General features: G+C 46.4%; 2 protein-coding genes across 2 annotated transcripts in view; both read right to left on the reverse strand.

Moving 5' to 3' along the window:
- Positions 1 to 3,255: 3,255 nt before the first annotated feature.
- ANKRD63 (ankyrin repeat domain 63) lies at positions 3,256 to 3,999 on the reverse strand. The gene has a single exon (XM_056851870.1). It carries the CDS (start codon positions 3,997 to 3,999, stop codon positions 3,256 to 3,258), a length of 744 nt encoding a protein of 247 aa, XP_056707848.1.
- Positions 4,000 to 11,359: 7,360 nt separating this feature from the next.
- PLCB2 (phospholipase C beta 2) overlaps positions 11,360 to 25,927 on the reverse strand; it is a 71,469-nt gene continuing 56,901 nt past the window's right edge. Inside the window, exons 24-32 of the mRNA XM_056851085.1 lie at positions 24,222 to 24,324; positions 23,338 to 23,394; positions 21,848 to 22,061; positions 19,640 to 19,793; positions 18,769 to 18,845; positions 17,636 to 17,731; positions 15,801 to 15,858; positions 13,083 to 13,169; positions 11,360 to 11,638 (exon numbers count right to left, since the gene is read on the reverse strand). Of these exons, the coding sequence (XP_056707063.1) occupies positions 11,360 to 11,638; positions 13,083 to 13,169; positions 15,801 to 15,858; positions 17,636 to 17,731; positions 18,769 to 18,845; positions 19,640 to 19,793; positions 21,848 to 22,061; positions 23,338 to 23,394; positions 24,222 to 24,324 (1,125 nt within the window). The remainder of the gene's footprint in view (positions 11,639 to 13,082; positions 13,170 to 15,800; positions 15,859 to 17,635; positions 17,732 to 18,768; positions 18,846 to 19,639; positions 19,794 to 21,847; positions 22,062 to 23,337; positions 23,395 to 24,221; positions 24,325 to 25,927) is intronic.

A 25,927-nucleotide genomic window follows, 5' to 3' on the forward strand; every position in this document is an offset into this window, starting at 1 on the left:
CAAAGCTAAGCTGACAGATCTAGGAGATGTGCAATCTGTAGTCCTGATCAGATATGAATTCACTAAGCTCCCAATGGCAATACTGATCTAATTTACAAGTGAGTCATAGAATCCTCTGCTTAGTAGTGCACTGTGAGAGTGCTCTGTAAATGACTGAAGTGGATATTGTTTTTACTGTGCTTTTCAAATACCTACCCCACGTTTTGAAGTTTAACTTTTTTTAAAAAAAATACAATTTGAGATTCTAAAAAAAATAATAATGACAGGAGCCAGGTTGCTTAGGGACACAAACAACTGGGATGAAGATCAAAAATTTCTGTTCATCTAATAGTGAACTGTGCATGCACACCACTCATTTGAATAGAGGTTGGATGTGGAGGGAGAAAGTGATTTACAAGGGGGCTTAATCTTCCCAACCCCCACAATTCAATTCAGAGTGGTGCACACAAATTGCCTTTGACAAATGAAGATACGAGATCTTTGATATGTTTGTCTGTGTTCACTTGTACAGGAAACATATCACCACAGTCCATTTTAGCTTGCCATAATTTTAAGTTTCTAGTTTCATATGTATAATGAAAAAATTAATTGCATAAAATTGAAAGAATGGGGGACAACAATATATGAGAACCCATATTCCTGAGAAACCAAAATTTATACGCACCAGCATGGGTTGCAGGAGGTACATGGTTGTCTTTGCAAGAGATTAAAGTAGGGATCCCCAAATTTTCTGAGCTTGTACACATTACTGGAATTTTGAGAACAGGTGACACCACAAAATGGCCTCCTGGGGGGTGGGAGTACAGCCAACCACAAAATGGATGCCTCAGGAGTGAACTAGATATGACAGCATGGTCTGACCCACGGATGCCGCAGCCATTTAAAGTGATTTTAAAATGCTGTGAGGGCCTTATCCTCATGGGGGCCGTTGCACAACAGGCTCAGGTGCTTTTGTTCCCTCCCAACGACTTTTCAAGTGCCAAAACAGCTGTGTGAGGGTACAAAGCTGTTTTGGCACTGGAAAAGACTTGGTTCTGTAATGGAGGCGTCTGTATTTTAGCTGGTGTTCTCTGCAGACAGAGAGGCAACGCCGGCTGGGCACTTCTGAAGCACCTCCTCCAACAAAGTGGTGGAAAACCAGGATTGGCTCTTTGCCAAAACATCTCGCCTACAAAGCAAAGAAGGGAGTGGCTGCCAGGAAACACAGTGGCCAGTGCCACAGTGCCTATGAGTGCCATGTTTGGTATCACCAGTCGAAAACACAGATCTCTGTCCAAAACTGGTCTTGCGCTGCAACATTTGCTAAAGTGTAATTGTTTCACCCCTGCTAGAATCTATCAAAATGCCTCCCTTCTCATACTTCTATGAACCTTGTAAGAAAAAAACAGATGGACACCAAATCAGACCATTGGTCACTCAAGATCAGCTTGTCTACTCTGACTGGCAGCAGTTTTCTAGGGTCTCAGGTGGAGGTCTTTCACACTACTTACTAGCCAGCATGGGTTAGTGGTTAAGAGTGAAGGTTAGGAGCGGTGGACTCTAATCTGGAGACCCTGGTTTGATTACCCACTGCTCAACATGAGCTGTGGACTCTAATCTGGTGAATCAGGTGAACTCCTACACATGAAGCCAGCTGGGTGACCTTGGGCTGGTCACAGCTCTCTTAGAGCTCTCTCAGCCCCATCTACCTCACAGGGTGTCTGTTCTGGGGAGGGGAAGGGAAGGTGATTATAAGCTGGTTTGATGCTTCCTTAGGTGGTAGAGAAAGTTGGCATATAAAAACCAACTCTTCTTCTTCGTTTTCTTTTAAATGGAGATGCCGTGGGCTGAATTGGGGATTTTCTGCATGCAAAGCAGATGCTCTACCACTGAGCCATGGCCCTCTCCCCTTCTTTCTTTCTTTTCCAAGGCGAAGGGGCAATTTTGATGAGCAAAATGGCACAGGAGTTCAAGGATTAGAACCATCGCGCTCCCTCTGCACAATCTAATTCTGTGCACATCTGAAATGTATTGTTTTTAAATGCTATGAAGATCCAATCAGAGATCTTCCCAGCCTCATTTCTGTTTAGATCCTTCTTAACCCTGGTCTTTGTGCGCAATTCAAAGACTAATGGGGAAATTTCATTGAGGTCACCTGCATAGGTGTTGGAAGCACTGATGATCTTAAGAATCAAACAAACACAGCCCCAGTGTATCAGAACAAGGCAAACTCTTAACCAGTCTTATGTGAAAATGTATCTGTCTTGACACTAATACCAGAAAGGCATCTTGTAGCACTTTAAAGGGTTTATTGTGGCACCAAGTTATTGTGGAGTAGCGCCCATTTTGCCAGCTGCATGAAGGGGACCCAAAAGCTCATGTCACAATAAACTGGCTAGTCTTCCAAGTGCTATAAAACACCTTTTGGGTTTTGGTGCAACACACTGTAAGAACTACTCTTCTGCAATCTAAATATTCTTGCTCTAACTAGAATGACTGTTGATCGTGGAACAGTTATTAACAGTTCACCTATAGTACATAGACCCAGAGCATAAATATTTCAAATAAATTAATGCATACTATAAAATATTCCACAGTGGAAAAATTAGCAAAACAATAAGTAGCCAGTAAGTCCAACCTCAAAAGCCCTCCCAAAGATCACGGTTTTGGCCAGCCAACAAATGCTGGTAGAGATGGAACAAAGTGAGTTACCAGAATCTCATCGTCATCACTAAGGAGAAGGCAGGTAGGCAAAGATGGTGTATGAACAAAACTGGGGCCAACCAAGGCTTAATTCAAGCGAGGGTGAGCACGAGCCAATCAGAGGTCCCACTGCCTGCGGTGAGAGCATTTTGGTCTCTTTCACCGAAATCCAGGGGAACCGCGAGCGCACGCTCGTTTGGCCGGACCAGGCCCAAGGACGGGAGGCGGCCCGGCGGAGCGGGAAGGGGCCAGCTACTCCAACCCCCTGCTTAACGCAGGAAAGCCAAAACCCAGAATATGTGAAAGCCTCGCGACATATCTGCACGTCTTCTCTAACGATGACACGAAAGTGCACCCAAGCCGGCTATTCGCCCAGGGTCAAGACGAATCCCAAACCTTCGCTTTCCCTACAGCCCTCGAGCGGGCGACGAGAACGGGACCCCCGTCCTGCAAGACGCGGGGAGGGAAGAGCGCGTCTTCAGGGCGGGCGGGCGGGCGGGCGGGCGCGGGTAGCTGCAAGGCAGGCAGGAGCCGGGGAGGCGCCGCGTGGCTGGCTGGCTGGCTGGCCGGCGCTTAGCAGCCCAGGAGGCTCTGGCAGTCCGGCGCCGTGGCCCTGCGGACCAGCGGGCGGCCTCGGAGGGACGAGGCCCCCTGGCCCCCTCGCGAGGGCGGTGTGCCGGGCGCCGGGTCCTGGGGCGGCCGCCGGTGCGTCGCCGCCGCCTCCGCCGCCGCCTCGTCCTCCCCGTGGGCCCAGGCGGGCGGCGGCTCGGGGAGGGCGCGGGCGGCGGCGGCCTGCAGGGCCCGCACGCACTGGCCGTGTCCCCCGTCGGCGGCGAGCTGCAGGGCGGTGCGTCCGGCGCGGTCGGCGCGGTCGAGGCGCAGCTGGCCGAGGCGGCGGAAGGCGCGCAGGAGCCACTCGAGCAGGGGCGCGCGGCCGGCGGCGGCGGCGTGCATGAGCGGGCTCCAGCCGCGCGCGTCGGCGGCGTCGGGGTCGGCGCCGTGCTGCACGAGGAGCTGGGCGGCGTCGAGGTGGCCGCGCTCGCAGGCCAGGCTGAGGGCGCTGCGGCCGGCGTCGTCGCGCAGGTGGACGGCGGCGCCGCGCTCGAGCAGCAGGCGCGCGAAGGCCAGGCGGCAGGCCGGCTCGGGCAGCGCCACGGCCAGCATGAGCGGCGTGCGGCCCCGCTCCGCCCGGCAGTCCACGATGCGCCCGTCCAGCGCGTCCAGCACGAAGCGGCCCAGGTGCAGCCGGCCCGCCCGCATCGCCTCCACGAAGGTGCGCGTGGCCGCCCCCGGGCCCAGGTCCCGCGGCTTCAGCATGGCTCCGCCCGCCCGGCCGGCCGCCGCTCCCCGCAGCCGCTTTATAGCCTCGCCTCCAGTCGCCCTGGCGATGGGGGCCCGCCAACCGGGTCGTGGGAGGGGGCTGCTGCTCTCCAGCCGGCGCCCGGAACTCCCCGCCCACGTCCCCGGCTGGCTTCACACGTTACGGGCCCAGGGGCCGAGGCGAGCGTCTAGGGCAGGCAGGTCCGTTCGCCAAGAAGCAGAGATTGGCTGTTTCTGCTCCCACGGTGCAATCCTCATCAGAGTAACACCTTTCTAAATATCAGGAGGGGGTAACGCTGAGTAGGATGTTCTGGTTAGTATAGCCTCAGCAATGACAATTTTTTAACAAATCAGGAATTAATAGATAGGGCATTCATCGTGTTCTCCAAAGTGTGGCGAAGACTTATTGGGAAGAGATGTGACCACACATGAATAGCTGAAGATTTCTGACTGAGCGGTTCCTGTATTGTCCTCCAACGAATGAGGTTCCGTGGCCTCCAAAGAAATGCCTCCCTTTGTGGCTCTAGATTTGATTTTCTGTTTAGACGTCTTGCGGAAAGGCAGTGTGGTCCAGTAGACAGGATAAAATGCGCGTAGGCATCACTTGATATCACCGGAGTAACTTGCAGGTGACATCCGAAACGTGTTGACTGAATGATACTGTGTTTTGATAGAAAAGAGCAAGAGCCCAGTAGCACTTTACAGACTAACAAAAGTTCTAGCAGGGTATGAGCTTCCGTGACTCACAGCTCTCTTCTTCAGAGAACTGTTTTGAATCAATGTGAGGCCACAGTCTGAGCCCTGGTGGTGGCTACACACAGGTAGTTGCTTGATCTTAACAATCATCGACCAATGAAGGTAGGGATTCACCCACAGTATTGTCGAAGGCTTTCACGGTCAGAGCTCATTGGTTCTTGCATACTGCCACAGCTGTGGGCGAAACATCAGGAAAGAAAATACCAAGACCACGGTCACACAACCCGGTTAACCTAAAGGAACCAATTCACCCACAGTGTCTGCGTGGGTTTGGTTGAAGACCAGCTCTATACAGCAATCCCACACCCGAGGGTCTTTTTCGCCCTTCTTTTATACAGGGAAGATGGTGATGATAGTAGGACCCATGCCAGGTGTGCGGTTCTCACAATCCGAATGCTTGTGTCGCTGTGAAGGTTGCCCTGGCTGCTTGTACCTTTCTAGTAGTGATAAGCTTCCTGGCATGCAAGCAGACCAAGGTGTGGATGCATCTTCACACATTAGCAGGGACTGGATCAAGTGCATAGTTGTACCAAGTGGTGGCTTGCACTTGTGAAGCAACCCTCGCAGCTCAAGCTTTCCTATCCCTTTGAGTTGTGTGTGTAAAGTGCCACCAAGTCGCCACTGATTTATGGCGACCCCTTATGGGGTTTTCATATCCCTTTTGGTGACTTCAAATGGAATGCTTTTCTTTGGTGTCAGCACACATTCCATGTGAGGCGTGATCATTAATCAACTGACATGAATGATTATGAGGACCAGCCTGGAGTTCTGTTCATTTCAGTGGAGGTAATAGTGACCTTGTCTTCCCTCTACTTCTTCTGTGCAAATTCTATTTGTACAGCATTCCTGTTGTGTCCAAGCTCCCCTTTGCCCTGCAAAGGTGGGGCCCACTAGGTGTCAGAACAAGGGGGCGGGACCCTGTGGGCCCTGAGATCCGTCCTCTACTCGGTATAGCAGGCTCTATTTTTATTTTTTTTGTAAGAAGTAGTGCAGCTTTAGGAAGGGATTTATGAGTAAGTAACAGGCATTGAAGTGTATGGCCAGAAGATGAGTTGTGGCTATGAGAGAGGGGAACATGCCATGTAATGCATAGAGGTGCCTCCTTTGAACAGCAGAGCCTTTTATGAAAACTCAATTATGTTGGCAAACTAATCTTTGAAAGGTTAAAATCTACTTTTAAGCGAAAACAGCTAAATATTTTCTCTTTCCTGCCAAAGTCTGAGGAAAAACTCCAGAGATATAGAATTGTTTATGGGAGACCATGCAAGCACTAAGATTTTGTGAATTCCATTAGTGCATGTTCTGTGTGCATCACATTATGTGTGTGTAAAGTGCCGTCAAGTCGCAGCCAATTTATGGCGACCCCTTTTTGGGGTTTTCATGGCAAGAGACTAACAGAGGTGGTCTGCCACTGCCTTCCTCTGCACAGCAACCCTGGACTTCCTTGGTGGTCTCCCATCCAAGTACTAACCAGGGCCAACCCTGCTTAGATTCTGAGATCTGACGAGATCAGGATAGCCTGGGCCATCCAGGTCAGGGTGTGCACCACATTATGGTCAAATTTTTTGATGCTCTGTGTGCATCAGATTACAATAGTATGTAACTGGTGCTTGTCGTGTTCAAAAAACCCGTGGGCATCAATGATAGTCATGGTTCCCTCTGTATGCACTGATGGACCTGTTTGCTTAGAGAAAGGGTCCCCAACCTTTTGAGCCTGTAGGTACCTTGGAATTCTGACACAGTGAGGTGGGTGCAGCCACAAAATGGCTGCCGCAGGAGATGGAATCAGCCACAAAATAGGTGCTGCAGTTTACTTTTAGTCATACAGTGAAGATCCTTATGCTATGGTGGCAACTGCTGCCAAAACAACATTTTTTAAAAATCCACACAACCAATTAAAAGCCTTGGTGGAGAAAAGCCCCACCTCACCCCACCCACTTTCTAAAAACACTTGGTAGGCACCAGGAAAGGTTTGGGCAGGTGCCATGGCACTAACAGGTGCTACTTTGAGGATTCTTGGCTTAGAGCATACAAACAGAGACCCCCTGGCCATTTCACTTCAATTTCAGACATTTTTTGCTTTTAACTTTTAGTTGGCTGGCTGCTCAAAACGCTTGAAGCCACCAGGGTGGTAGTCACTGCTTAAAGGTTTCTGCTTTTGTTATGACACTAATCAGAATGTAACAACCAGGTATTGCCAGGGGATTGTGAAACAACCTTCTGCTTCTTTCCAGATTGTTGGATGGCAAACAGGTAAATCTCTAGGTTTGGAGAAAAATCTGAATTTAAAAAATACATTGGGGGTTAACCCCCCACATCCAAATAATAGCAGCAGTGCCCATAGCTCTTAAGAAATGAATGCTTCTTGGTAGCCATTATGGCCATTGCTAGTCAAACACAACAATATTTTCAGCCTTCAAGCCTTGGATTCTGTGAAAGCTAGGGGAGGGGGCAGGACCCTTTCCAGGCAGTTTTGGTTTTTTGAATGAGGACTCATTGGGGCCAAGTGTGGCAGCAACCACAAGCCAACTTAATAACATGAGACTTGCATGACCCAGAACTAGCTGCTTGCTACCCCATAAAAATCAATGTGATGTAGTGGTTAGAGTTTCAGACTAGGAGATGGAAGACCCAGATTTGAATCCCCACTCTGCAGTGGAAGCTCACTGGGTGACCTTGGGCAGCAGGGCTGTTGTGAGGGTAAAATGGAGCAGAGGAAAATAATGTAAACTGCTTTGATCCCCATTGAGGAGAAAGGTGGGATATAAATGAAGCAAATAAATAGTAAATATAGTTTAAGATGTGGGGTAGATAAAAGGTTGGCTTGTTGGTGGGTGGAAAGGAGAAAGGGAATCAGAGAAACCTGAGAATATGGGAATCACCAGGAGGAGAGAGAGTGAGGGGAAGGGGATACAGGAGGATGGATCTTATACAGGCCATCTTATACAGGCCATTGTAAATCTGGGAATATGCCCAAATGAAGTGCTGGAATTGCAAACTGACACCAATGTCAATTTAATAATCCATCTGCCACTGCTAGTTTGCACTGAATCTGCGTAACACAATCCAGTGTGTTCTCTCCATTTGCTGTTGAGGAGAATATGCAAACTAGCAGAGTTTGCATACTAACCAGCACTTGCTATGATATGAAATGCTGATGCCTTTTTGAGAATGCACTGCTAGTTGATTTAGCCCAAATCACAAAGCCTTCTTTCCTTCTCTTGTTGTGATTATTGTACCTCTAGTCATGGTTGTTATTGTTAGGCCCCTTTGGGTGACGATGGTCTCCCTCTGGTGAATTTCCATGTGGACCAGCATCTCCATAACTGTCCCCAGGTACCAAATGCAAAGAATTAATTAACCTGTATGCAATTTAAAGCATGTAATACTCTGTGGAAGTACGGATTATTTGTACTCTTTTTTGCTGATAGCGTTTATGAACCTTCAAACAGCAGACTTTAGGAAACTACATAGGAGGGATGCCAGCAAAGCCAATCCATGCCAGGAAGTTATGAGAATGTCTCTCTTTTGTCAGAAGCTGTTAGAGGTTCCTGCCCAGCTACTCAAAGGAAGGGTAAAAAGAAGACAACACAGAGATGCACTTTTACAAGTTGTGTTAGTTAAATGTTAAATAATAGCAGTAATCTTCAAATACTAATCTGTACAATGAGCGTGCATTTCCCCCCTGGCATATGTTACTGGTACAAGAAGCTCCATGATCTGAAATGGAACAAAGATGACCAAATTTAATACATCTACTGGAGTCGTGGTTGCTGTCACCAGATTTTATTTTGTGTGCTCCACTAGCGTCTGGCTTCCACACAAAGATACACGTTTTATAAAAATGAGATCAGCTTTGATTTCTGTTAGAATACAGTCCAGTTCTAGATCACGATGGGTAGCCATGTTAGTTTGTCTGTAGCAGCAGAAAAGAGCAAGTGTCCAGTAACAACTTAAAAGACTAACAAAATTTCTGGCAGGGTATAAACTTTCATAAGTCACTTCTGAAGAGGTGAGCTGTGACTCATAAAAGCTCATACCCTGCCAGAAATTTTGTTAGTCTTTAAGGTGCTACAGGACTCTTGCTTTTTTCTACTAGTCCAGTTCTAGGATGGGCTTGCTTACATGTGAATAAAATAATAACATTTTTTTATTATGAGACCAGCAAAATGAACACAGCCATGTTGTTGCATTCAGAAACAAACCAGAAGAGGGCACTTGAGTGATGTGAGCGTATGGCTGGGCAGAAGTAAATATAGGTACCAGTTCAGGTCACCTTCCAAAAGTTCCTGTAATTGGCTATACAGTTAAGGGCAACACCATAAGTGACTGGGTGATGAACACCATATCGTAAGCTTACCTTGCTCAACTCCCTCAGTTATCTACAAGGCAGATTGCTGATTGGCTTGCCTTGATGGTTGTTGCCAAAGCTCTTGCCTGCATCATTCTATAGGGCCAGCACCATGTTAATGCTTTTGCCCAGACTGAGGACTACATTTTCTCAATGGATGACTGAGGCACATATCTCCCTGTATCACAGCTGGATCAGTAAACTGACCTTATTGTATTAGCTGGATTCATGGAAAGCACACGCATACACTAATAGTAAGTCTCAATTAGAAATCTTAAATTAAGAAAAGTCTTTAAAATTAAAAGAAATGTCTTGCAACTTTTTAAAAATTGGAGTCAGCAGCAGAGGAGTTGTGAGGGCTGGCTGCTGCAGCAAAAAACCATAGTAATCAGGGGAGAAAGCATAGTCATGCAAATAGACACACCCCAATTCATTCAGACTCATCTGAGCATCTCACTGAACAATCAGCTCGTTTATGACTGGTGATTAGGATGAGAACTGAACTGGTGGATGCTCAAGTATGTGTAATTGTGAGCAGCGCTCAGATTTTAGCTAGGATTTCAGTATAAAGGGCTCTTGCGGCTGAATTTACAGCTTACTTGGAAAAAAGCTGAAGATGGAATGTAAGAAGAAGAGTTTTGGCAGTGCTGGCTACATTGATTCAGTTTTTGAAACCCGTGCTCCTTTTTGTATTCTCTTTTAATATTTTAAGTAAGCTGATTTGCAGTTCATCTCAGGTTTGTACTTGGCCATCTTTCTGCTAGGAAAAGAGCTTTCAAGTTACTGGAGATGAGTCTTTTTCAAGGAAGTGTTAAGGAAAGAGCTTCTAGAGAGATGATTAATACAGTTTTCTGTGCATTCCCATTGCTCTGAAGCCACAAAGCTACTTTAAAGTTTGGAAACGACTACATCAGATACATCCATTTTCTGAAGTCTGTTGGTGACTGGCCCTTCGAGGCCTCTCCTCTTCCTTTGAAAAATTACAAACTTGAATAAGCCAACTGATTGAGACAGTTCCTTTTACTGTGGATGATCTCTGAACCAGGGACATTGGGTCAAGTGATGCTTAACAGCATCAGACCTGTTTAGGTTTTGTTTTTTTGCTGTTAAGTCACAGCTGACTTATGGCGATCCCATAGGGTTTTCAAGACAAGAGATGTTCAGAAGTGGTTTAGGTATAGATCAATCAAAAGAAGGAGAATTTTAAGAGCAAACAGGGTATACTGATGAGAGAAGCAGAACCTCCCCTCCTTACTTCCTGGCTTACCTCCTCACAGCCCTCCTGTCCCTATCAGGCACTATTATTTGTACTGTACCCACTTCAAATACTGGAGTCTGGATGGGGTGGGGTGGGAAGGCTGTGAGGAGGCTGGCTGGGGCGGGGAGGGGAGCGATGTCCTGCACACATTACTTGTGCCCCTTTTGCTCTTTACACTAGCCCCTATCCCCACCCAATGTTATGCATGATTGGGTAGGTCCAAATTTAAAGGGGTCTGCCATATTCATTTGTAGTTTGAGCCAGAGACAGAAATGTGATGGTCCAGGAAATACATGTGTACACTAGGAGAAATCTTGCTTTCTTTAACGCCCCCCCCCCAACTTTTCTGAAGTGACAGGCTGTGTATATTTCTGGAGATGTGGACTGTGTTCATGCACGTGTTAAACACGTTACTGCTCCAGGCAGGTTTTCATTTGAGTGTTCATCTTTCATAACAATTTTATGGAACCAGTAATCCAAGCTAAAAAGACAACTGAGTGCTAATTTCTAGGTGTTCAGATGACCAGGTACCTGTGATTTTTCTAGGTCATAAGCCACTCATAAGCCTTTGGGCTCATATTTTGGAGTGGGGAAACCCCCCTCTCTCAACTTCCTTCCAGCCTGCTCTTTTCTGCCTTTCCAGCCTCTTACATACTTTTGATTTACTGGTAGCTGAAACAATTGGGATGGGGATCACTTTTTCTGGGGGATTTGGAAAAACTACCACCATTTTCTACCATAAATCCTATTTCTGACTAGTTTCTTTCAATGCTGTATCTTCCCTACAGAACCTGTTAACTGTAGAAAGTAGAAACCTCCTTGCAGACACTAAGTGCTTTAGAATGCCAGATCAGACTTTCAAGCAGATACTTTGAAGTTGCAAGAAGAGATATCCCATTAAGGCACTGCTTTCTGCAACAAATCATCATTTTAAAATGAGGCATCCTTAACATAAGTGTCAATTGAAGATCTAATAACAATTAGGCAAAGTCTTACAATCTGCTGTACTGAGTATCAGCGGATTCCTCAAGTTCTAAGTCCTTCTCAGCCATCTGAGTTTCAAGCTTTGCAGACTCAAGCATCTGGTTGTTTTCTGGCAGCTGTGTCTTCGGCTTCTCATTTTCCTCATTGGCAGCATTTAGGGTCTCTTCTTTTGCCGTTTCAGCTTCTAGAGGGAAACAGACTTTCACACAGTTCTTCGCTAAGTCCTGCACCTCTGCACTGAGAACTTTCATCTTCTCCTCGAACTCGGCAAGTGCTTCCTGCTGGAGCTGCAAAAAAAGACACCTGTCAAAATCTGGGGCACGCACCCTGCTGCTGCACCCAGAAGAAACTTGGCAAAACTCAGCAAGTGCTGCAGGCTTATGGGGCTGATGAATGATTCTGGTGCTGAAAGGACATCCTTAAAAGACGACTGTATTTTAAGCAGAGTCTGTCTCTCGGGTGGTACTGTGGGTCACAATCTCCATTATGGCTCAGTTCATCCCTTCATAGCTTTTTCATCCCAAGTACAGACCTGTGTTGTTGTTTTTTCAAGAGGCATTTGCTAGTGGATGTTTTTGAAGCTGACTAGTGACAATGGGCAATGCCCAAATGATAAAAAATGGGGCGGGAGGGGGGAGGGAGAGAAATCATGCCCTTTGGTAACCATCAGGAAAAGTAAGGTGCAAGCCTCCCACTTATAATTCAAGCTCCATGGAAGACAAGTGAGCTAAAAATGGGTAGATAGCTAAACGGGCAGATAGAAGGGAAGCTGGTAAACATAGTCTCATTTATTTAAGCAACCCTTTCTTGTTTTCTCAGAGTCCTTTACTATTGCTTTCAGCTAGTGGCATATGTTGATTATTCAAACGTTTATATCCTGCCTTTTGATTTTGTAAATCCCCAAGGTGAGTAACTGGGATGGGACTGTCTTGATTTCACTTGCAGGAAGGAAGGCGGTGTGTGGTGCAAGTGCTGCTTTCTGGGTGCGGGAGGGGGGTTGGAATGCTGGGGTTAATTCTAGATATCGGGGAGTGGGGAAACCCCCAGACATACCTGGGAGCCTCTTCAGGGTCTCCACAGAGCTGCTCCCCTTTCAAGAGCTGCCGCCGTCACCTCAACAGCTGATCAGAGGCATCCTGGGATGGCTCAAACGCAGGCGGAGGCAGGACTTGGCTGAAGCCGTTCCCAGGGGAGGCCCTTGCAAGAGGTTTGGATCAGCCAGGGGCCTATGAGGCTTGTTCCACTGCCTTCAGAGACAGCCAGGAAGCAGGTCGAGGAGGAATTGTGCAGTTTTCCACAGGAGAGAACCAGGAAGAGGAGGAAAGATGCCTGAGCACCCCAACCCCTCTTCATTGTGAGGTCTTGCATGCACCAGGGCCGGGTTGACAGAGGGGTAAGGCTTCGACACCCGACTCCCACCTCACACTATATCTGTGATTCTCTTCTTGTATTAATGGTCTGCCCTGACCTGGATGGCTCAGGCTAGCCTGATCTCATCAGATCTCAGAAGTTAAGCAGGGTCAGCCCTGGTTAGTATTTGGATGGGAGACCACCAAGGAATACTGTGCAGAGGAAGGCACTGGCAAACCACCTCTGTTAGTCTCTTGCCTTGAAAACTCCATAAGGGGTCATCGTAAGTCGGCTGCGGCTTGATGGCACTTTTCACACACATTAATGATCCGTTAAATAACCATGCAAGACATTGGATGTGTATTGTCCACAGTGAGATACCTGGACTTCTTTTTCCTTGATCTTCTCCAGGCAGTCTGTCTGCTTTGTTTCCAGGACTTGTTGATACCTGGCCTGCTTTTCGGTCAGCTTGGGGGAAAAAAAATTAAAAATCATGTTCCTTGATCTAGTTGCATACAAATAATAATATAACCAATCAACCAACCCCATACCATCCCAAAAGCAATGTTGCACACTCGTTACTCTCACACTTGTGTAGATGCTCTGAAGTCAAACTCTGGCACCTATCAAAGTTGGGTTGCTCTCATGAGATGTAGACTGCTGTATGATCATTAAAGGTTGGTGATGAGCACATTAAGAGCTACATTCGACAACTAGAGTGGGCTGGGCACTTTGGTCTTGTGCTGCCTACGTTTTGAAAGCTAGACTCTCTTTGTGCATTTTACATTTGCAAAACAAGATTTGTTCCAGATAACCAAGAATGCACTTTGGCTTAGGAGAGTAACATCCTTGTGGGGTCAGACCAAGGTTCGCCTAGACCAGCATTCTTTACAAGAATCCCAGCCATCATCATCAGTTGCTAGAAACAGTCCCATAGACTACCTACAGTGCCAGGAAACTCCACTGGGCAGTCTGAAGCAGAATTATACCCCTCTAAGTCCACTAATGGCAATGAGGTTGAATGAATTACACTGTTAGCCCCTTTCTTGATTGTGCCATTGAAAGTGTGTTGTCACTAAGTTTGGAACAGGCCTTCTTTTAAAAAAAAAAAGCCCTTACAGTGCTGTACAAAGTAAGACGTGCAGAACAGGCTTGTTTTTGGGAAATACCCTGGCACAAGTCTGAAGTACATGGAGTACCCTGACAGAACTGCAGAAATTCAGAGTCAATACAGACATACCATCAAAGAAGTGCAGGCATAGATTTTTTTTCCAGCTGTGGGGGGAGCTGTACCCCCTCAGCATCACTCCTCAACTGACACACTACAGACTGGATCAAAAACTGGAATCCTTCAGGCTTAAGGCTTTTGTGTGTGAGTGTGGTTCCAAATTCCCAGCATGTTTATCTGCGTATTCTTTCTAAATTTTGAAATAATCATTAGGGGAAAGAAAGTGGCTTCCTGACCTTCCCGGGGGTCAACCAATCAGCCCCGTGTGCAGTTTGGCTTAAAAAAGGGGAAGTCGCTGCTTTGTGACTGAAACACCAGGGCTGCCCACTCACTGCTTGAAAATGCTCCTTTTTCTCAAAGCAAGAAGGCCAGGCTCTCCCTAATACTGATCCTCAGAAGGGCTATATGCCTGCCTAAGTGGCAATGGTTGTGCTTCCATGTGGCCTTGCTGCAGAGATTACACATGTCTCTCTTCACCCTTATTTGTGTGTGGGGGGGAACTATAGCTGTCTTCACAGAGCAGGTAGTTAATTACAGCGGGACCTGCTCGTACGCTCAGAAGGCAGCTGACAAGTGTGACAGAGCAAGAAAACTGACAGGTCAGAAAGAAGAATCAAGCCTAGCATGCCATAGGCCTGCGGCACGCTCATTGTCTGAGGCAAAGGACCGGAAGATGACAATTGCATTGTGTCCTCTGTTCTTAACCCTTTAAAAGGTTTAAGCTGCATATGACATAGGCCTTTTATGCATGGCTGTTTTATGCATGACTATTTCCCTTGTAGTCACCGCTCCGACAACTTTGGGTCTTTTATTTTATTCATGCGTTTCCGACCGTCAGAGGTCACCTCACTCTCCCCCTGCGTTTTCCCGTGTTTTGCCACGTTTTCAGAGACTTGTTTTATCTCAAATTTGAAACTGCCGGCAAAACGTGGGGAAATGCAGGGGAAGAGCGAGGCTACTTCTGATGGTCAGAAGCGGCATGCATAATAAAAAAAAGACCCAAAGTCTTTGGAGGGTGACCGCGAGGGAAACAGCCATGCATAAAAGGCCATACTGGCAATTAAATAGGGCTGCGGCTCTAATTTTCTCCCATCTTTCTTCCTTTTCTAAAAGCGCGTGCTGAAGCACTGTCAGCCCAAGGAGAGGCTTGTTTCAGGTACTAAACTCCTTAGAATTTATTGCCTCATCTGCCACAAACCTTTTTGTGATCTCCAGCTAACTGGCTGGTAAGTTCTAAGGCTGTGCGAGCCTTTATATAATTGCTTGGTGACCTATCACTGGGTAAGCAATCGGCTGCTTCCGGGTCATGCCTACTAGATGCAAAGGGTTCTTTCTATACATGCCCTCCAGAATTATTCAGCCAGGAAATTGTGACCATGTAAATTAGGGGCTTCTCCTGAAAAGGTAACAAAAGGAAAGGGACATGCAGATGCAGCAGAGGAGACAGAAGTAGGGAATGATAAAATGCAGGCTAGGATGCCAACAGCTGCTTCGACAACAGCCACGTGATAGCTGGGGCCATCTTAAAACCCCACAGATGCCCACTGTACTGTCAGCCCACTTGAAACGGCCTTTTCCTTGAACAGCCATTTGTCTTGGACCTTGAAACGGCTTCTAGTGCTTCTTAAGGCACCCTGCCAAAAGACGGCAGGGCTGGGCTCTTGGCCTGATAGACATTCTGCCAGGTCCCAGGCTGTCTTTGAACCATGTGACTAAGCCTTAGGGAGGTCCCTGTGGAATTTGGGACTAGAGATCAGTGTAAAGGAGCAAGATGTCTCCCTTGCAACTCACGGAACCCAACCTTTGTTCAACTCAGTGGGGCAAGTGATCCAGAGGTGGGGGATGGGTGAGGCCACCTGAGAGATTCTTACCTGCTTAATCATCTGTACCACTTCTTGAATGTGTGTGCTATTTATTTCTCTCTTTAACCTTTAGAAAAGAAACAGGAATTAAACTGTTTTATCTGTTATCTTGAGGGAAGGCTTTAATATAGAGAAGACAAGTTTGTCATCACACAGGCATATACTGAAAATGTATATAAAATGCATCACCTAAACAATGGCCTTTGCCAATATCTTGCCAAGATAATGAGGAAACCTCATAATAAGGAAACCTACCCTGAGGAGATGCTTCCAGTAACTCGGGGAAAAAGGGAAAGCTTTCATCACACTTGAAGACCAGCTAGTGACTGACAACCCTTGCACCAGAGAGCCCATAAGAACGACAGAGGTGAAAGGCAGGCCATTAAACTGCTTTTGCAAAGACTGATCAGTTGAGGACTCGCCTTGAGCTGTCCTAGTTACAAAGATGTTAGGAATGAAATCCTTCCCCTGGTTCAAGCTAGACCTAGACATACATTTCAGGAACTTGAGATGTTTTTCAATGAGAAATAACTTGTAGCCTTAACAAGTCTTCTTTATTTGCTACCATCATAGCAAAGCTGAGAGCTATTCTTGTTCAAACTAATGCTATTCAGCATATGACGGGCAATTTTAGGCTTTATTTTTTTTACCATATGTTGCTGTTTTATGACTTCTGTGAATGCATTCTATATTACTTTCTCCATTCTTACTGTACATTTGATAGACTTATTTTATTTAATTTAGATATTTACAAATGGCCTCCAAGGAATGTGCAGCCAGGGGGTATCCCATCCCCCCCGCCTTTCCTTCTTCCCCTCTCCCCCACCCCTTCTGTCACTCATGACCCCTCTCTGTCTTCCCCCAACCTCTTCTGTCATTCTTCCTCTCTTCTCCCCTCATCACATCCCCTCTCTCTCCCCCTCCTTACAAGATTTGTGTGTGTGTGTGTGGGGGGGGGTTTTGGCTCGCTCGCATGCTCCATCCCTGCTGCTGTGTGCCTGGCCATCCCCCACCCTCTGCTCTGGCACCCTCCTCGGCCACCCTCCTTGGCCACCCTCTGAGGCAGCAAGGAAAGGAGGTTTGGCTTGTCTGTCCAGGCATCCCCCATCCAATGTGGCTGCCCACCTCAGTGGCAGTTTTGGTAGCCAGGGTAGGGGGCAGCAGAGTCTTTCCTCCTCCTCACCTACTCACCAGTAGCATTGCTGCCTCAGTGGCAGCTTCAGTGGTGGTGGGAGAACGGGGGGCAGCAGAGGCTCCCCTTCCTGCTCCCCCACCCACCCATCTCCAGTACTGCTGCTGAGGTGGCTGCTGAGGTGGCATTGGGGGCATCAGAACTTCACCTGGCTGGCTCTCACGTTTCCAGCCAGGCCACCTCAGCATCAGGTAGGGAGAAGGAAGATCCCAGGATACAGTTGTCTCTTTTTAATTTTTTGGGGTCTTTTAAAAAGGCTTCAGATTTTTCTGCATGCATGGGATGTGTCTCAAGAAAAATCTCCCTTATGGCAACATGGCCCTGATCCACAGATTTAAGTATCCACAGCTTTGGCCAGGTTGAGTATTAAATATACCAATACTTCATTTTTCTCCCCGATGGAGACCCAAAGTGGCTTGCCACATCCATTTTATCCTCACAACAAACACCTTCTTAAGTAGGTTAGGCAGTGAGGGTGTGACTGGCTCAAGGTTACCCAGCAAGCTTCCATGGCAGAGTGGGCATCTGAGCCTGGGTTGCTCAGATCCTAGTCCAGCACTCTAATCACTACGCCATGCTATCCACTGACAGGAAATGAAGATCCACACAGAGTCACTGAGAGAAATGCTGGCCAGTTTGGCGATTGATGTACCTTTCCTGAGCGCTCTTGTCACTGGTGTTCTTGGCTACAGCTTGGATTCGGTCTAGCCTCTTGGCCTCCAGTTTCTTTTTCAACTCTTTATTGTCACTGCAGAGGAAAAGATCATCAGGTAGACTTTAGGCATTGCAAGAACAATGTATTCTATCAATATAAAGTGCCATTCCCCCACCCTGATGTTTTGAAGCTTTTTGGTCATGAAGCAGAGATTTGTTGGCAAAGGAAACATGACATAAAGCCCTTTGTTTACTGGACTGAAAGTGTTCCTTGCCTGAGGTGTGTGAGATCCCAGTGGGAGGAGAGAAAATTTGCACCTATTATACACAGGTTACATCATGCAAATCCCTTATGACAGTTCTCTAACCTTTCATATTTGGGGCTTCCTCTGTACAGTGACCGGCCAGAGTATGGAGGCTATGCTAGCCCACCAAAAAAGGACAGATCCCCTTTCCCCAGTTCAGGTTGGCAGTATCCTGAACCAAAAGATCACCCATGGGGCACCCGAGACCGCTTATGTGAATTCCTTTCAAAATTACACACAATCCCTCTAATCAATTCCAATGTGCTCCCTACTCCTCCCAAACAGCTGGTTTTTTTAGTTCCAAAAAGAGCTCCACACCTGCAGGACTAGCAGTTGAATCTGAAAAGTCTGCACATGTAGGAGCCATTTGCAGATGTTCCCCATTCAGATGGATGTATATATGCACAGAAGCAACCTTCCTTGTCTTGCACATGCAAAAATGCATGTACAGTATCCTTTAATTTTCTGCATGCAAAGGGTTCATGCATCAAGCTGAACACATGAAAGGCAGTTCAGTTTAATGCCTCCTCCCCATTATGCAGTAGCACACCCTCTTCCTCCCAGCAGCACAGATCTGTGCATGTGGAACAACTGTGGCTTTAGAATGGATCAATCACAGAATGAGGAAGTGGAGAGAAACAAAAGCAGAACAATATAAGTATATGCTATTATACCATTTAAAAAGGAATCTGAAAAGTGAGATTGTTGAACAGGAATTTTCAATAGAAATGTTGGGCGGATATGTATCTTTAAAAAATGCAAAATCAACCCTCACAAAGCTAGATGATGAAATGCCAAACTAATGGTAATTGTTTTGTATATCTACCTTTCTGAGGAATCTTTCAGTGCCTTCAGCTCACATGCTTGCTTTTCTCTTGCAAGTTCTATCATTTTAGCAATTTGCTATTTGAAAAGGTTAAAGTAAGAATACAGTGTTAGGCTTTTCTTTTGTTCTCCTTTAAAAAGTTTTAATATCTTTAATGTGTTCTTCAGCCCCAGCATGGGCCTCCAAGGAGGCCTTGTCACCTGCCCACCTGACTGAGGGGCAGACGTGCAGGTTGTGTGTTGCACTGGAAGCATGAATCACTCATGCACCCACTTTTTCCTGCTTTATTCTAATGTGTAAAGAGGCTCTTGGTCTCTTTGTGTAACCCACTACCAGGCAAAGCCTCTAAGGTAGGATTCCCAACTCCAGGTAGGAAAATTCCTGGAAATTTGGGGGTGACATCTGGGGAGGGTGGATTTTGGAGAGGAGCTCAGCAGGGATGTGATGCCATAAAGTCCACCCTCTAAAGCCTGCCACGTTCTACGGGAAAACTTATCTCTGTAGTCTGGAGATCAGTAGTAATTCCAGGAGAACTACAGGCCCCACCTGGAGGTTGGCAACAGTACCTGAGGTTCACGCCATGGCTCTCAAAAATTGTAATATATAGCAATGTGCTGTTTTTATTTTAAAACTTTTATAGTCCACCTAAGAGCCCATGGTGGCTAAAACACCTAAAAAGCAGCCTATATAATAAAGAGGCTAAAGGATGTCACAGAAACTCCCTCTGACACAGAGGCTGCCATTCGAAAGGCCTGCGCACAGGGAATGCTCACTTCACAGCACCGCATTTGTGACAGAGAGGTGCATGAGCAGGTACTGGTCATGTGTGCCACCCTCAGGGAGGGCACAGACAGCAGATTTTGATCTCTACCTCTGCAGCATGCTGCTCTTTCTTCTTCCGAATCCCATCGTAGTGCTCTTCTCCCAGCTGAAGCAGCTCTTCCTCCAGCTTCTCCTTCATCTCCAAGGCTCTGGGGCCAGGGCTCTCGGCCCTCTCTGCACCTGTCTCATCTAAGGTTAAGCTCCTGCAAGATCAGAAACGGAAACAAATTCTCACCATATAGCAGAGGTGACCGACGTGCTTGGTACGTGCCATGAAGGAGCCAGTTTTCAAGGCATATTTGTCACTCTGTTGTTCCTTAAAGGTAAAGGTAAAGGTCCCCTGTGCAAGCACGGTCATTCCTGACCCATGGGGTGACGTCACATCCCAACGTCTTCTTACATGTCCCAAAAGCAGTATGATGAATGATGAAGCCCTTTTCCACCTTCTGCCTTTGCCTGGCTTCCCTAGTACTCTGCCTGTATGGAAAGGTGCTACAGAATAGAATGAGAACTCTAAAGCACTCAGTTTAACCTGAGTTTTTGCAGATTAAACTTCCCTTTAACGTCTTCCCCTGCCTCCTCAAAATCCACTGAGATTTCAAAACATGGTTATCATTGTATGTTTTTCAGTGCATTGGACTTACACCTTTACTTTTGCTGGGGTTTTTTCTGTTGACCATGTGGTACTGTCCTTCTGTTTCATTGCATCCTTGTGTGGCAAATATATTTTACCCTTGGGAATTAATCAGCCAGTTGCAGCTCTTTCAGTCTCTAGGGCTGACACACTCAGTTAGCAGTGATATTGATCTATAATAATTTATTCAGAACATTTGTCTCCTGCCCTTTCTCCAAAGAGCTCAGGGCAGCATACATTGTTCTCCTCTCCTCTATTTTATCGTGACGATAGCCCTGTGAGGTAGGACAGGCTGAAAGACAGAGGGAGAGACTGGCCTAAAGAGAAAGAGAGACTTGAACCTGGGTTTCCAAGATCCCAGTCCAAACCTCTAACTATTACACCGCACTGGCTCTCTAACACAGTAACACAAATTTAACACAAGTAAGTAACAAAATCCCAAAACCTTAACATTTCTTCCCTAATCTCCATAGTGCATGCCAGATTATGTCTGTTCCTTTTGCACCTGGGAATATGCCTCAGGAACAGGGTTGCCAGGTCCCTCTTTGCCACCAGCGGGAGGTTTTTGGGGTGGAGCTTAAGGAGGGTGGGGTTTGGGGAGGGGAGGGGCTTTAATGCCATAGAGTCCAATTGCCAAAGCGGTTATTATCTCCAGGTGAACTGATATCTATCATCTGGAGATCTAGTAACTGGAGGTTGGCAACCCTACTCAGGAATCAGCTGCAGGGCTTTCAGAAGCATGTTCCCAGGTGGGCCACCTTAAGGCCTTTGGAAGAGCCTGTTTTTAGAAAACAGAAATAGTTGCAATTTAAAGATGCAGTGAGAGCTGAAAGAGAGAATAGTTTCAGGTTTCACTTAGGAGAATATGCAATCATATGTGTGTGTATGCTTGTATGTGTATAAAACAGCAAGCAGATTCTTGGTGAGGGGAGCAACTTGACTTCTCTCCCACCTCCCTGCTTTCAGCCTGCTATGTAGGTTGCAGATGTAATGCAAGCAGTGGATGGAGCTGATGCAGGACTCCTCCCCATTCGGCAGCAATTGCAGCTGCAACTTAGGTTAAGGGCCACATGGGGGAACAGCATGCTCAGTAGGGTCGCCAACCTCCAGGTACTTGCTGGAGATCTCCTGCTATTACAACTGATCTCCAGCCGATAAAGATCAGTTAACCTGGAGAAAATGGCTGCTTTGGCCATTGGACTCTATGGCACTGAAGTCCCTCCCCTCACCAAACCCTCCCCTCCTCAGGCTCCACCCCAAAAACCTCCCGTCGGTGGCAAAGAGGAACCTGGCAGCCCTAATGCTCAGGAACAAGCTCAGGGGATCCTAGGCCACTCCAACTTGCATTTTCAGTGGTTCCAGACCTGACAACTGTGTCCATCGACACCCCTGCCATACACTTCCCCTGCCCCAGGGATTCCCTTCCCCCTCGGTTTCTTGGCCAGGTTCAGGTAGATGGACCAAGAGGGAAGGTAAGTTCAAAGCATGCACACCTGCCGTGGCCCCTGACTGAATCCCATCTTGACATCCATTACAATAGTTCATCAATGAATACGAAAAGGCAAGGCTTGATTGCCAGTAATGATCTTAACAGCCTTTTCTCTTTCCCTCAAGACTTTTTACCTTTTCTTTTTTTGAGATTTTGTCGGGCAGGGTGTTTTCTTCTTGCCAGCCTGGGCAGCCAGTTCAGTGAAAAGGAAGGTGTATTTTTGCAAGAGCTCTTCTTTCCGCTTGCTTGCCTTACGCTCCAGCTCCTTCAGTTCCTTCTCTTGCTTCTTTACCAGCTTCCCAAACATCTTCATCTGTTGCAGTTCCTCAACGCTGGTTGTCTGGGGCACTGAAACACAACAGGCAAAGAGACCCTTCCATTCAGTTAAAAGCCACTGAAGTGCCTCTTACTCCACTTGAAGTACCCTTTTGCACCTCAGGGCTGCCCACTTGTTGCACAGATCTTGATGTTCAAAGCATAATATTTTATGCTTGGGAAAACACAGTTCCCAACACCAAAGGTTGCATTCATCACTGCTGTAAATCGTGCTGTGGAATGTGGTTATGCAAATGTCATGGAGGCCTTTGGGATGTTATTTGTGAGCGGCTGGGATGCAAAAGGCCATGTGGCATTTTGTTGTGAATGCACCAGGGCATTTTCTTCCTTCTTTCACATCCATATCCTTTTGAAAAGTCAATCTTAAGGGCTGGGAATGTTTTCCCTTCACACACACAGTTGTTGTTTTGGGGGGGGGGCACTGTACATTATTTATTTAGAAAATTTCTGTACCACCTCTCCAGGGAACATGCCCACGATGGCTTACAAAATAAAACATGATAAAAACATAGAACTCATTAGAAGTTGTTAATTAAAACCCAGCATTAGAAAGCCAGCCAGGACATTAAAAAACAAGAGCTTTAAATGAGTTTTACAATTTCAGGCTAAAAATGGCATTAAAAGATCAACCCCCGCTATTATTGATGAGCAACACAAATTTTCCCCTGTACCACTGTAGAACTTCTTAATGTTTTTTTAACAATGTGAACATACGAGAGGCAGTATCTCCAGTACAAGGCCATTAATCTAACTATACCTTCAAAAAAGGTAAATATACTGTAACAAAATTCTTTTCAGTCGTTACATATTATTGGACGTATGGGATTCTGTACAGAGGTTGAAAATACACTTGTTTCCCCTTTCATACAAAAAGATAATCACATCTGTTGGTATGGTTGCCAACTTCCAGGTAGTGGCTGGAGATTTCCTGCTATTTCAACTGATCTCCAGCCGATAGAAATCAGTTCACCTGGAGAAAATGGCCACTTTGGCAATTGGACTCTATGGCATTGAAGTCCCTCCCCTCCCAAAACCCCACCCTCCTCACGCTCCATCCCAAAAGACAGTGGCGAAGAGAGACCTGGCAACCCTATCTATTGGGAGGACTGCATTTAGCACATTCTCCCCCACACATGGTAAAACATAACTACAGCCAATGTTGTTCACTCACATCACATTCTGTGGTGAGTTCAGCCCTGGCACTGAGCAGCAGTATCAGTATGGAAGTTAATGCTTTCGCAGTATTGACATTGTGTCAGATACTGAGCATGAATATTGTTAGAATTACCTGTTGTTTGTTTTTCAGGTTCTTTTGTGGTTTCTTCTTTCCCTCTTGCTGGAGTTCCTAGAGGGGAAATCCATCTGACAGATTACTATATCTATTTTGCCTAATGAAAGAGCATAACAGTTGATAGTGACATGGGCAGATCTGTAGTTAGGAGAGAGAAAAATAAGGCCAAGGGTGATGGAGCAATACTGACCTTGACGGGCCAATGGTCTGATTCAGTAGAAGGTAGCTTCAGGTGTTCATGTTCCATTTCATTGTGACTAATTACAAATCTGGAGAAATAAAAGGGCTGCACCAGTCATAGAAGATTAAAAAAAAATAAGGCCAAGGCCAATGGTGCAAAATAAGGTAAAATATATTTTATTACTCAGTTAAAATTCCCAAAATTCCCTACGCAATTTGCAAAGAGAGATTCCCCTGAAGAAGCCTCTTGCGTAGGGAATTTTAACTGAGTAATAAAATATATTTTACCTTATTTTGCACCATTGGCCTTGGCATTTTTTTTAATCTTCTATGTCTGGTGCAGCCCTTTTATTTCTCCAGATTTGTAATTAGTCACAATGAAATGGAACATGAACACCTGAAGCTACCTTCTACTGAATCAGACCATTGGCCCGTCAAGGTCAGTATTGTCTACGCAGATTGGCAGTAGCTCTACGGGGTCTCAGTTTTAGGTTATTCCCACCACCTGCTACCTGATCCTTTTACCTGGAGATGCTAGGGAATAAACCTGGGACCTTCAGCATGCAAAGCAGATACTCTGCCACTGAACAGTGCCCCCTTCCAAACTCGCTTCCTGACTCAAAGCAATACCCATTGTGAACAAGGTTTATATTCCCATATGCCCGTAAGTCCACAAGTCCCAACAGCACTCGCAGAATTACCTGCAGGTCCATTTGAAGGAGGGATACTAGTGGTGCCAGTGGTACTTGGTAGCCCGTTGGTATTGAGCTGAGTAGTGGAAAGGCCTTTTTGCAAGCTGTGCCTCTAAAACAAAGATCAAGGGTACGTCAGTACAATTTGGACTCTGGGAGCAATGGCCTCCTTTTCTAGTTTGGCTCTTTGATTGTACATCAGCATTTTCAGTGGCTGCTTCACTGAAACAATGGTCCAAAGAGGCATTGAGGCCATGAGGTGCATCTTTAGTTTTTTCCCAGTTATTCCTGTATCACTTGGGATGTTTCATTTTTTGTTTTGGATGGGTTGGTCCAATAATTCTGTTTAGTTCTTGTAGCCCCAACTATTGAATGAGCAGATAGCCTGGTATATGTAGTTGGAAAGGTGAACAGAACAGGTGAGAAGCCTTTTTCAGTTGTTATAGCTTTGGCACTCTAACTGCACAAGGGGAAAGCGCACTGCCCATGTTCCTTCTGATACATGTGGTTGCCGTTTTGTGTGAATAAAAGGCCTCTTTACATATTATGGAGTACACACACTGTATCCAAGGCCCCCATCTCGTGTCCTGTGTAACAGTCAGAAATGAATTATGGGTTGCCCTCAGTTCTGGCATGCATGCTGCCTGAGTCAGATTGTAACTTTGGCACATATGGAGAAATGGTTTCAGCCTGCCCCCGCACTCCACATCATTTCTTGATCTGAAATGGTCCTGGGAGGCCCTGTTTGGTCCACTGGGGAAATTCATGTGTACATTTAAAGGGAGCCTATGGATGTGGCTAATGTAGCTCTAAGCAGCTGGGTTTTAAAAAACAAAACAAATGTGAATGGTATTCCCTGAGAATGTGCCATCTGAATGCAAAGGTTTTCATTGATATAGGTTTTGCAATTCTGTGATCATATAAATGTGCATTTTTAACTGCTCTAGCCACCTTTCCTGCAGAGAAAACTGGGGCAATGTCATTGTAAAGTCACTGAACAGATATGAAAAATAAAATAAATGATTTAAGCTAAAGCAGGTGTTCATTAGTGACCAGGTGGAACTCTGAACACATGAAGCTGCCTTATACTGAATCAGACCGTCAGTCCATCAAAGTCAGTATTGTCTACTCAAACCGGCAGCTGTTCTCCAGGGTCCCAGGCAGAGAAAGGTCTTTCACGTCACCTACTTGCCTAGTCCCTTTAACTGGAGATGCCAGGGATTGAACCTGGGACCTTCTGCATGCCAAGCAGAGGCTCTACCACTGAGCCACGGCCCCTCCCCTTTGCCTAGCAGCCGCCCCAGGGGAGACTTTAAGGTCGAAACAGGGACCTTCCACATGCTAAGTGGGCGCTCTGCCACAGGACTGCCAAACCAAGGACATCTGGGTAGAACCCCTGGTCTACGGGCTCTCGAAGAGAACAGGGAAAGGCTGGGAGGGGATATCTGCAGCCCACCCTCAACTGCAAAGGAACTCTAGATCTTAATGTAGGATTAATCTTAAATATCTGGAGTGACAGCCAACTTCTGCTTCTCAGCTCTTCCTAAAAAGAGAAAGAGGGAGACTGGGTCCTTTCCCCAACCCTTAATGGTGTATACAAGCTATCTCCTGAAGTAACATCAATTCCTTCCAGTTATTCCTGAATGCTAACAAAGCAACCTCCAAAAACATCCAGTTCTCACCCACAATATCAGACTGGATGGGCAGAACATTTG

The sequence above is a fragment of the Euleptes europaea genome, chromosome 6, assembly GCF_029931775.1.
Source record: "Euleptes europaea isolate rEulEur1 chromosome 6, rEulEur1.hap1, whole genome shotgun sequence".
Lineage (NCBI taxonomy): Eukaryota > Metazoa > Chordata > Lepidosauria > Squamata > Sphaerodactylidae > Euleptes > Euleptes europaea.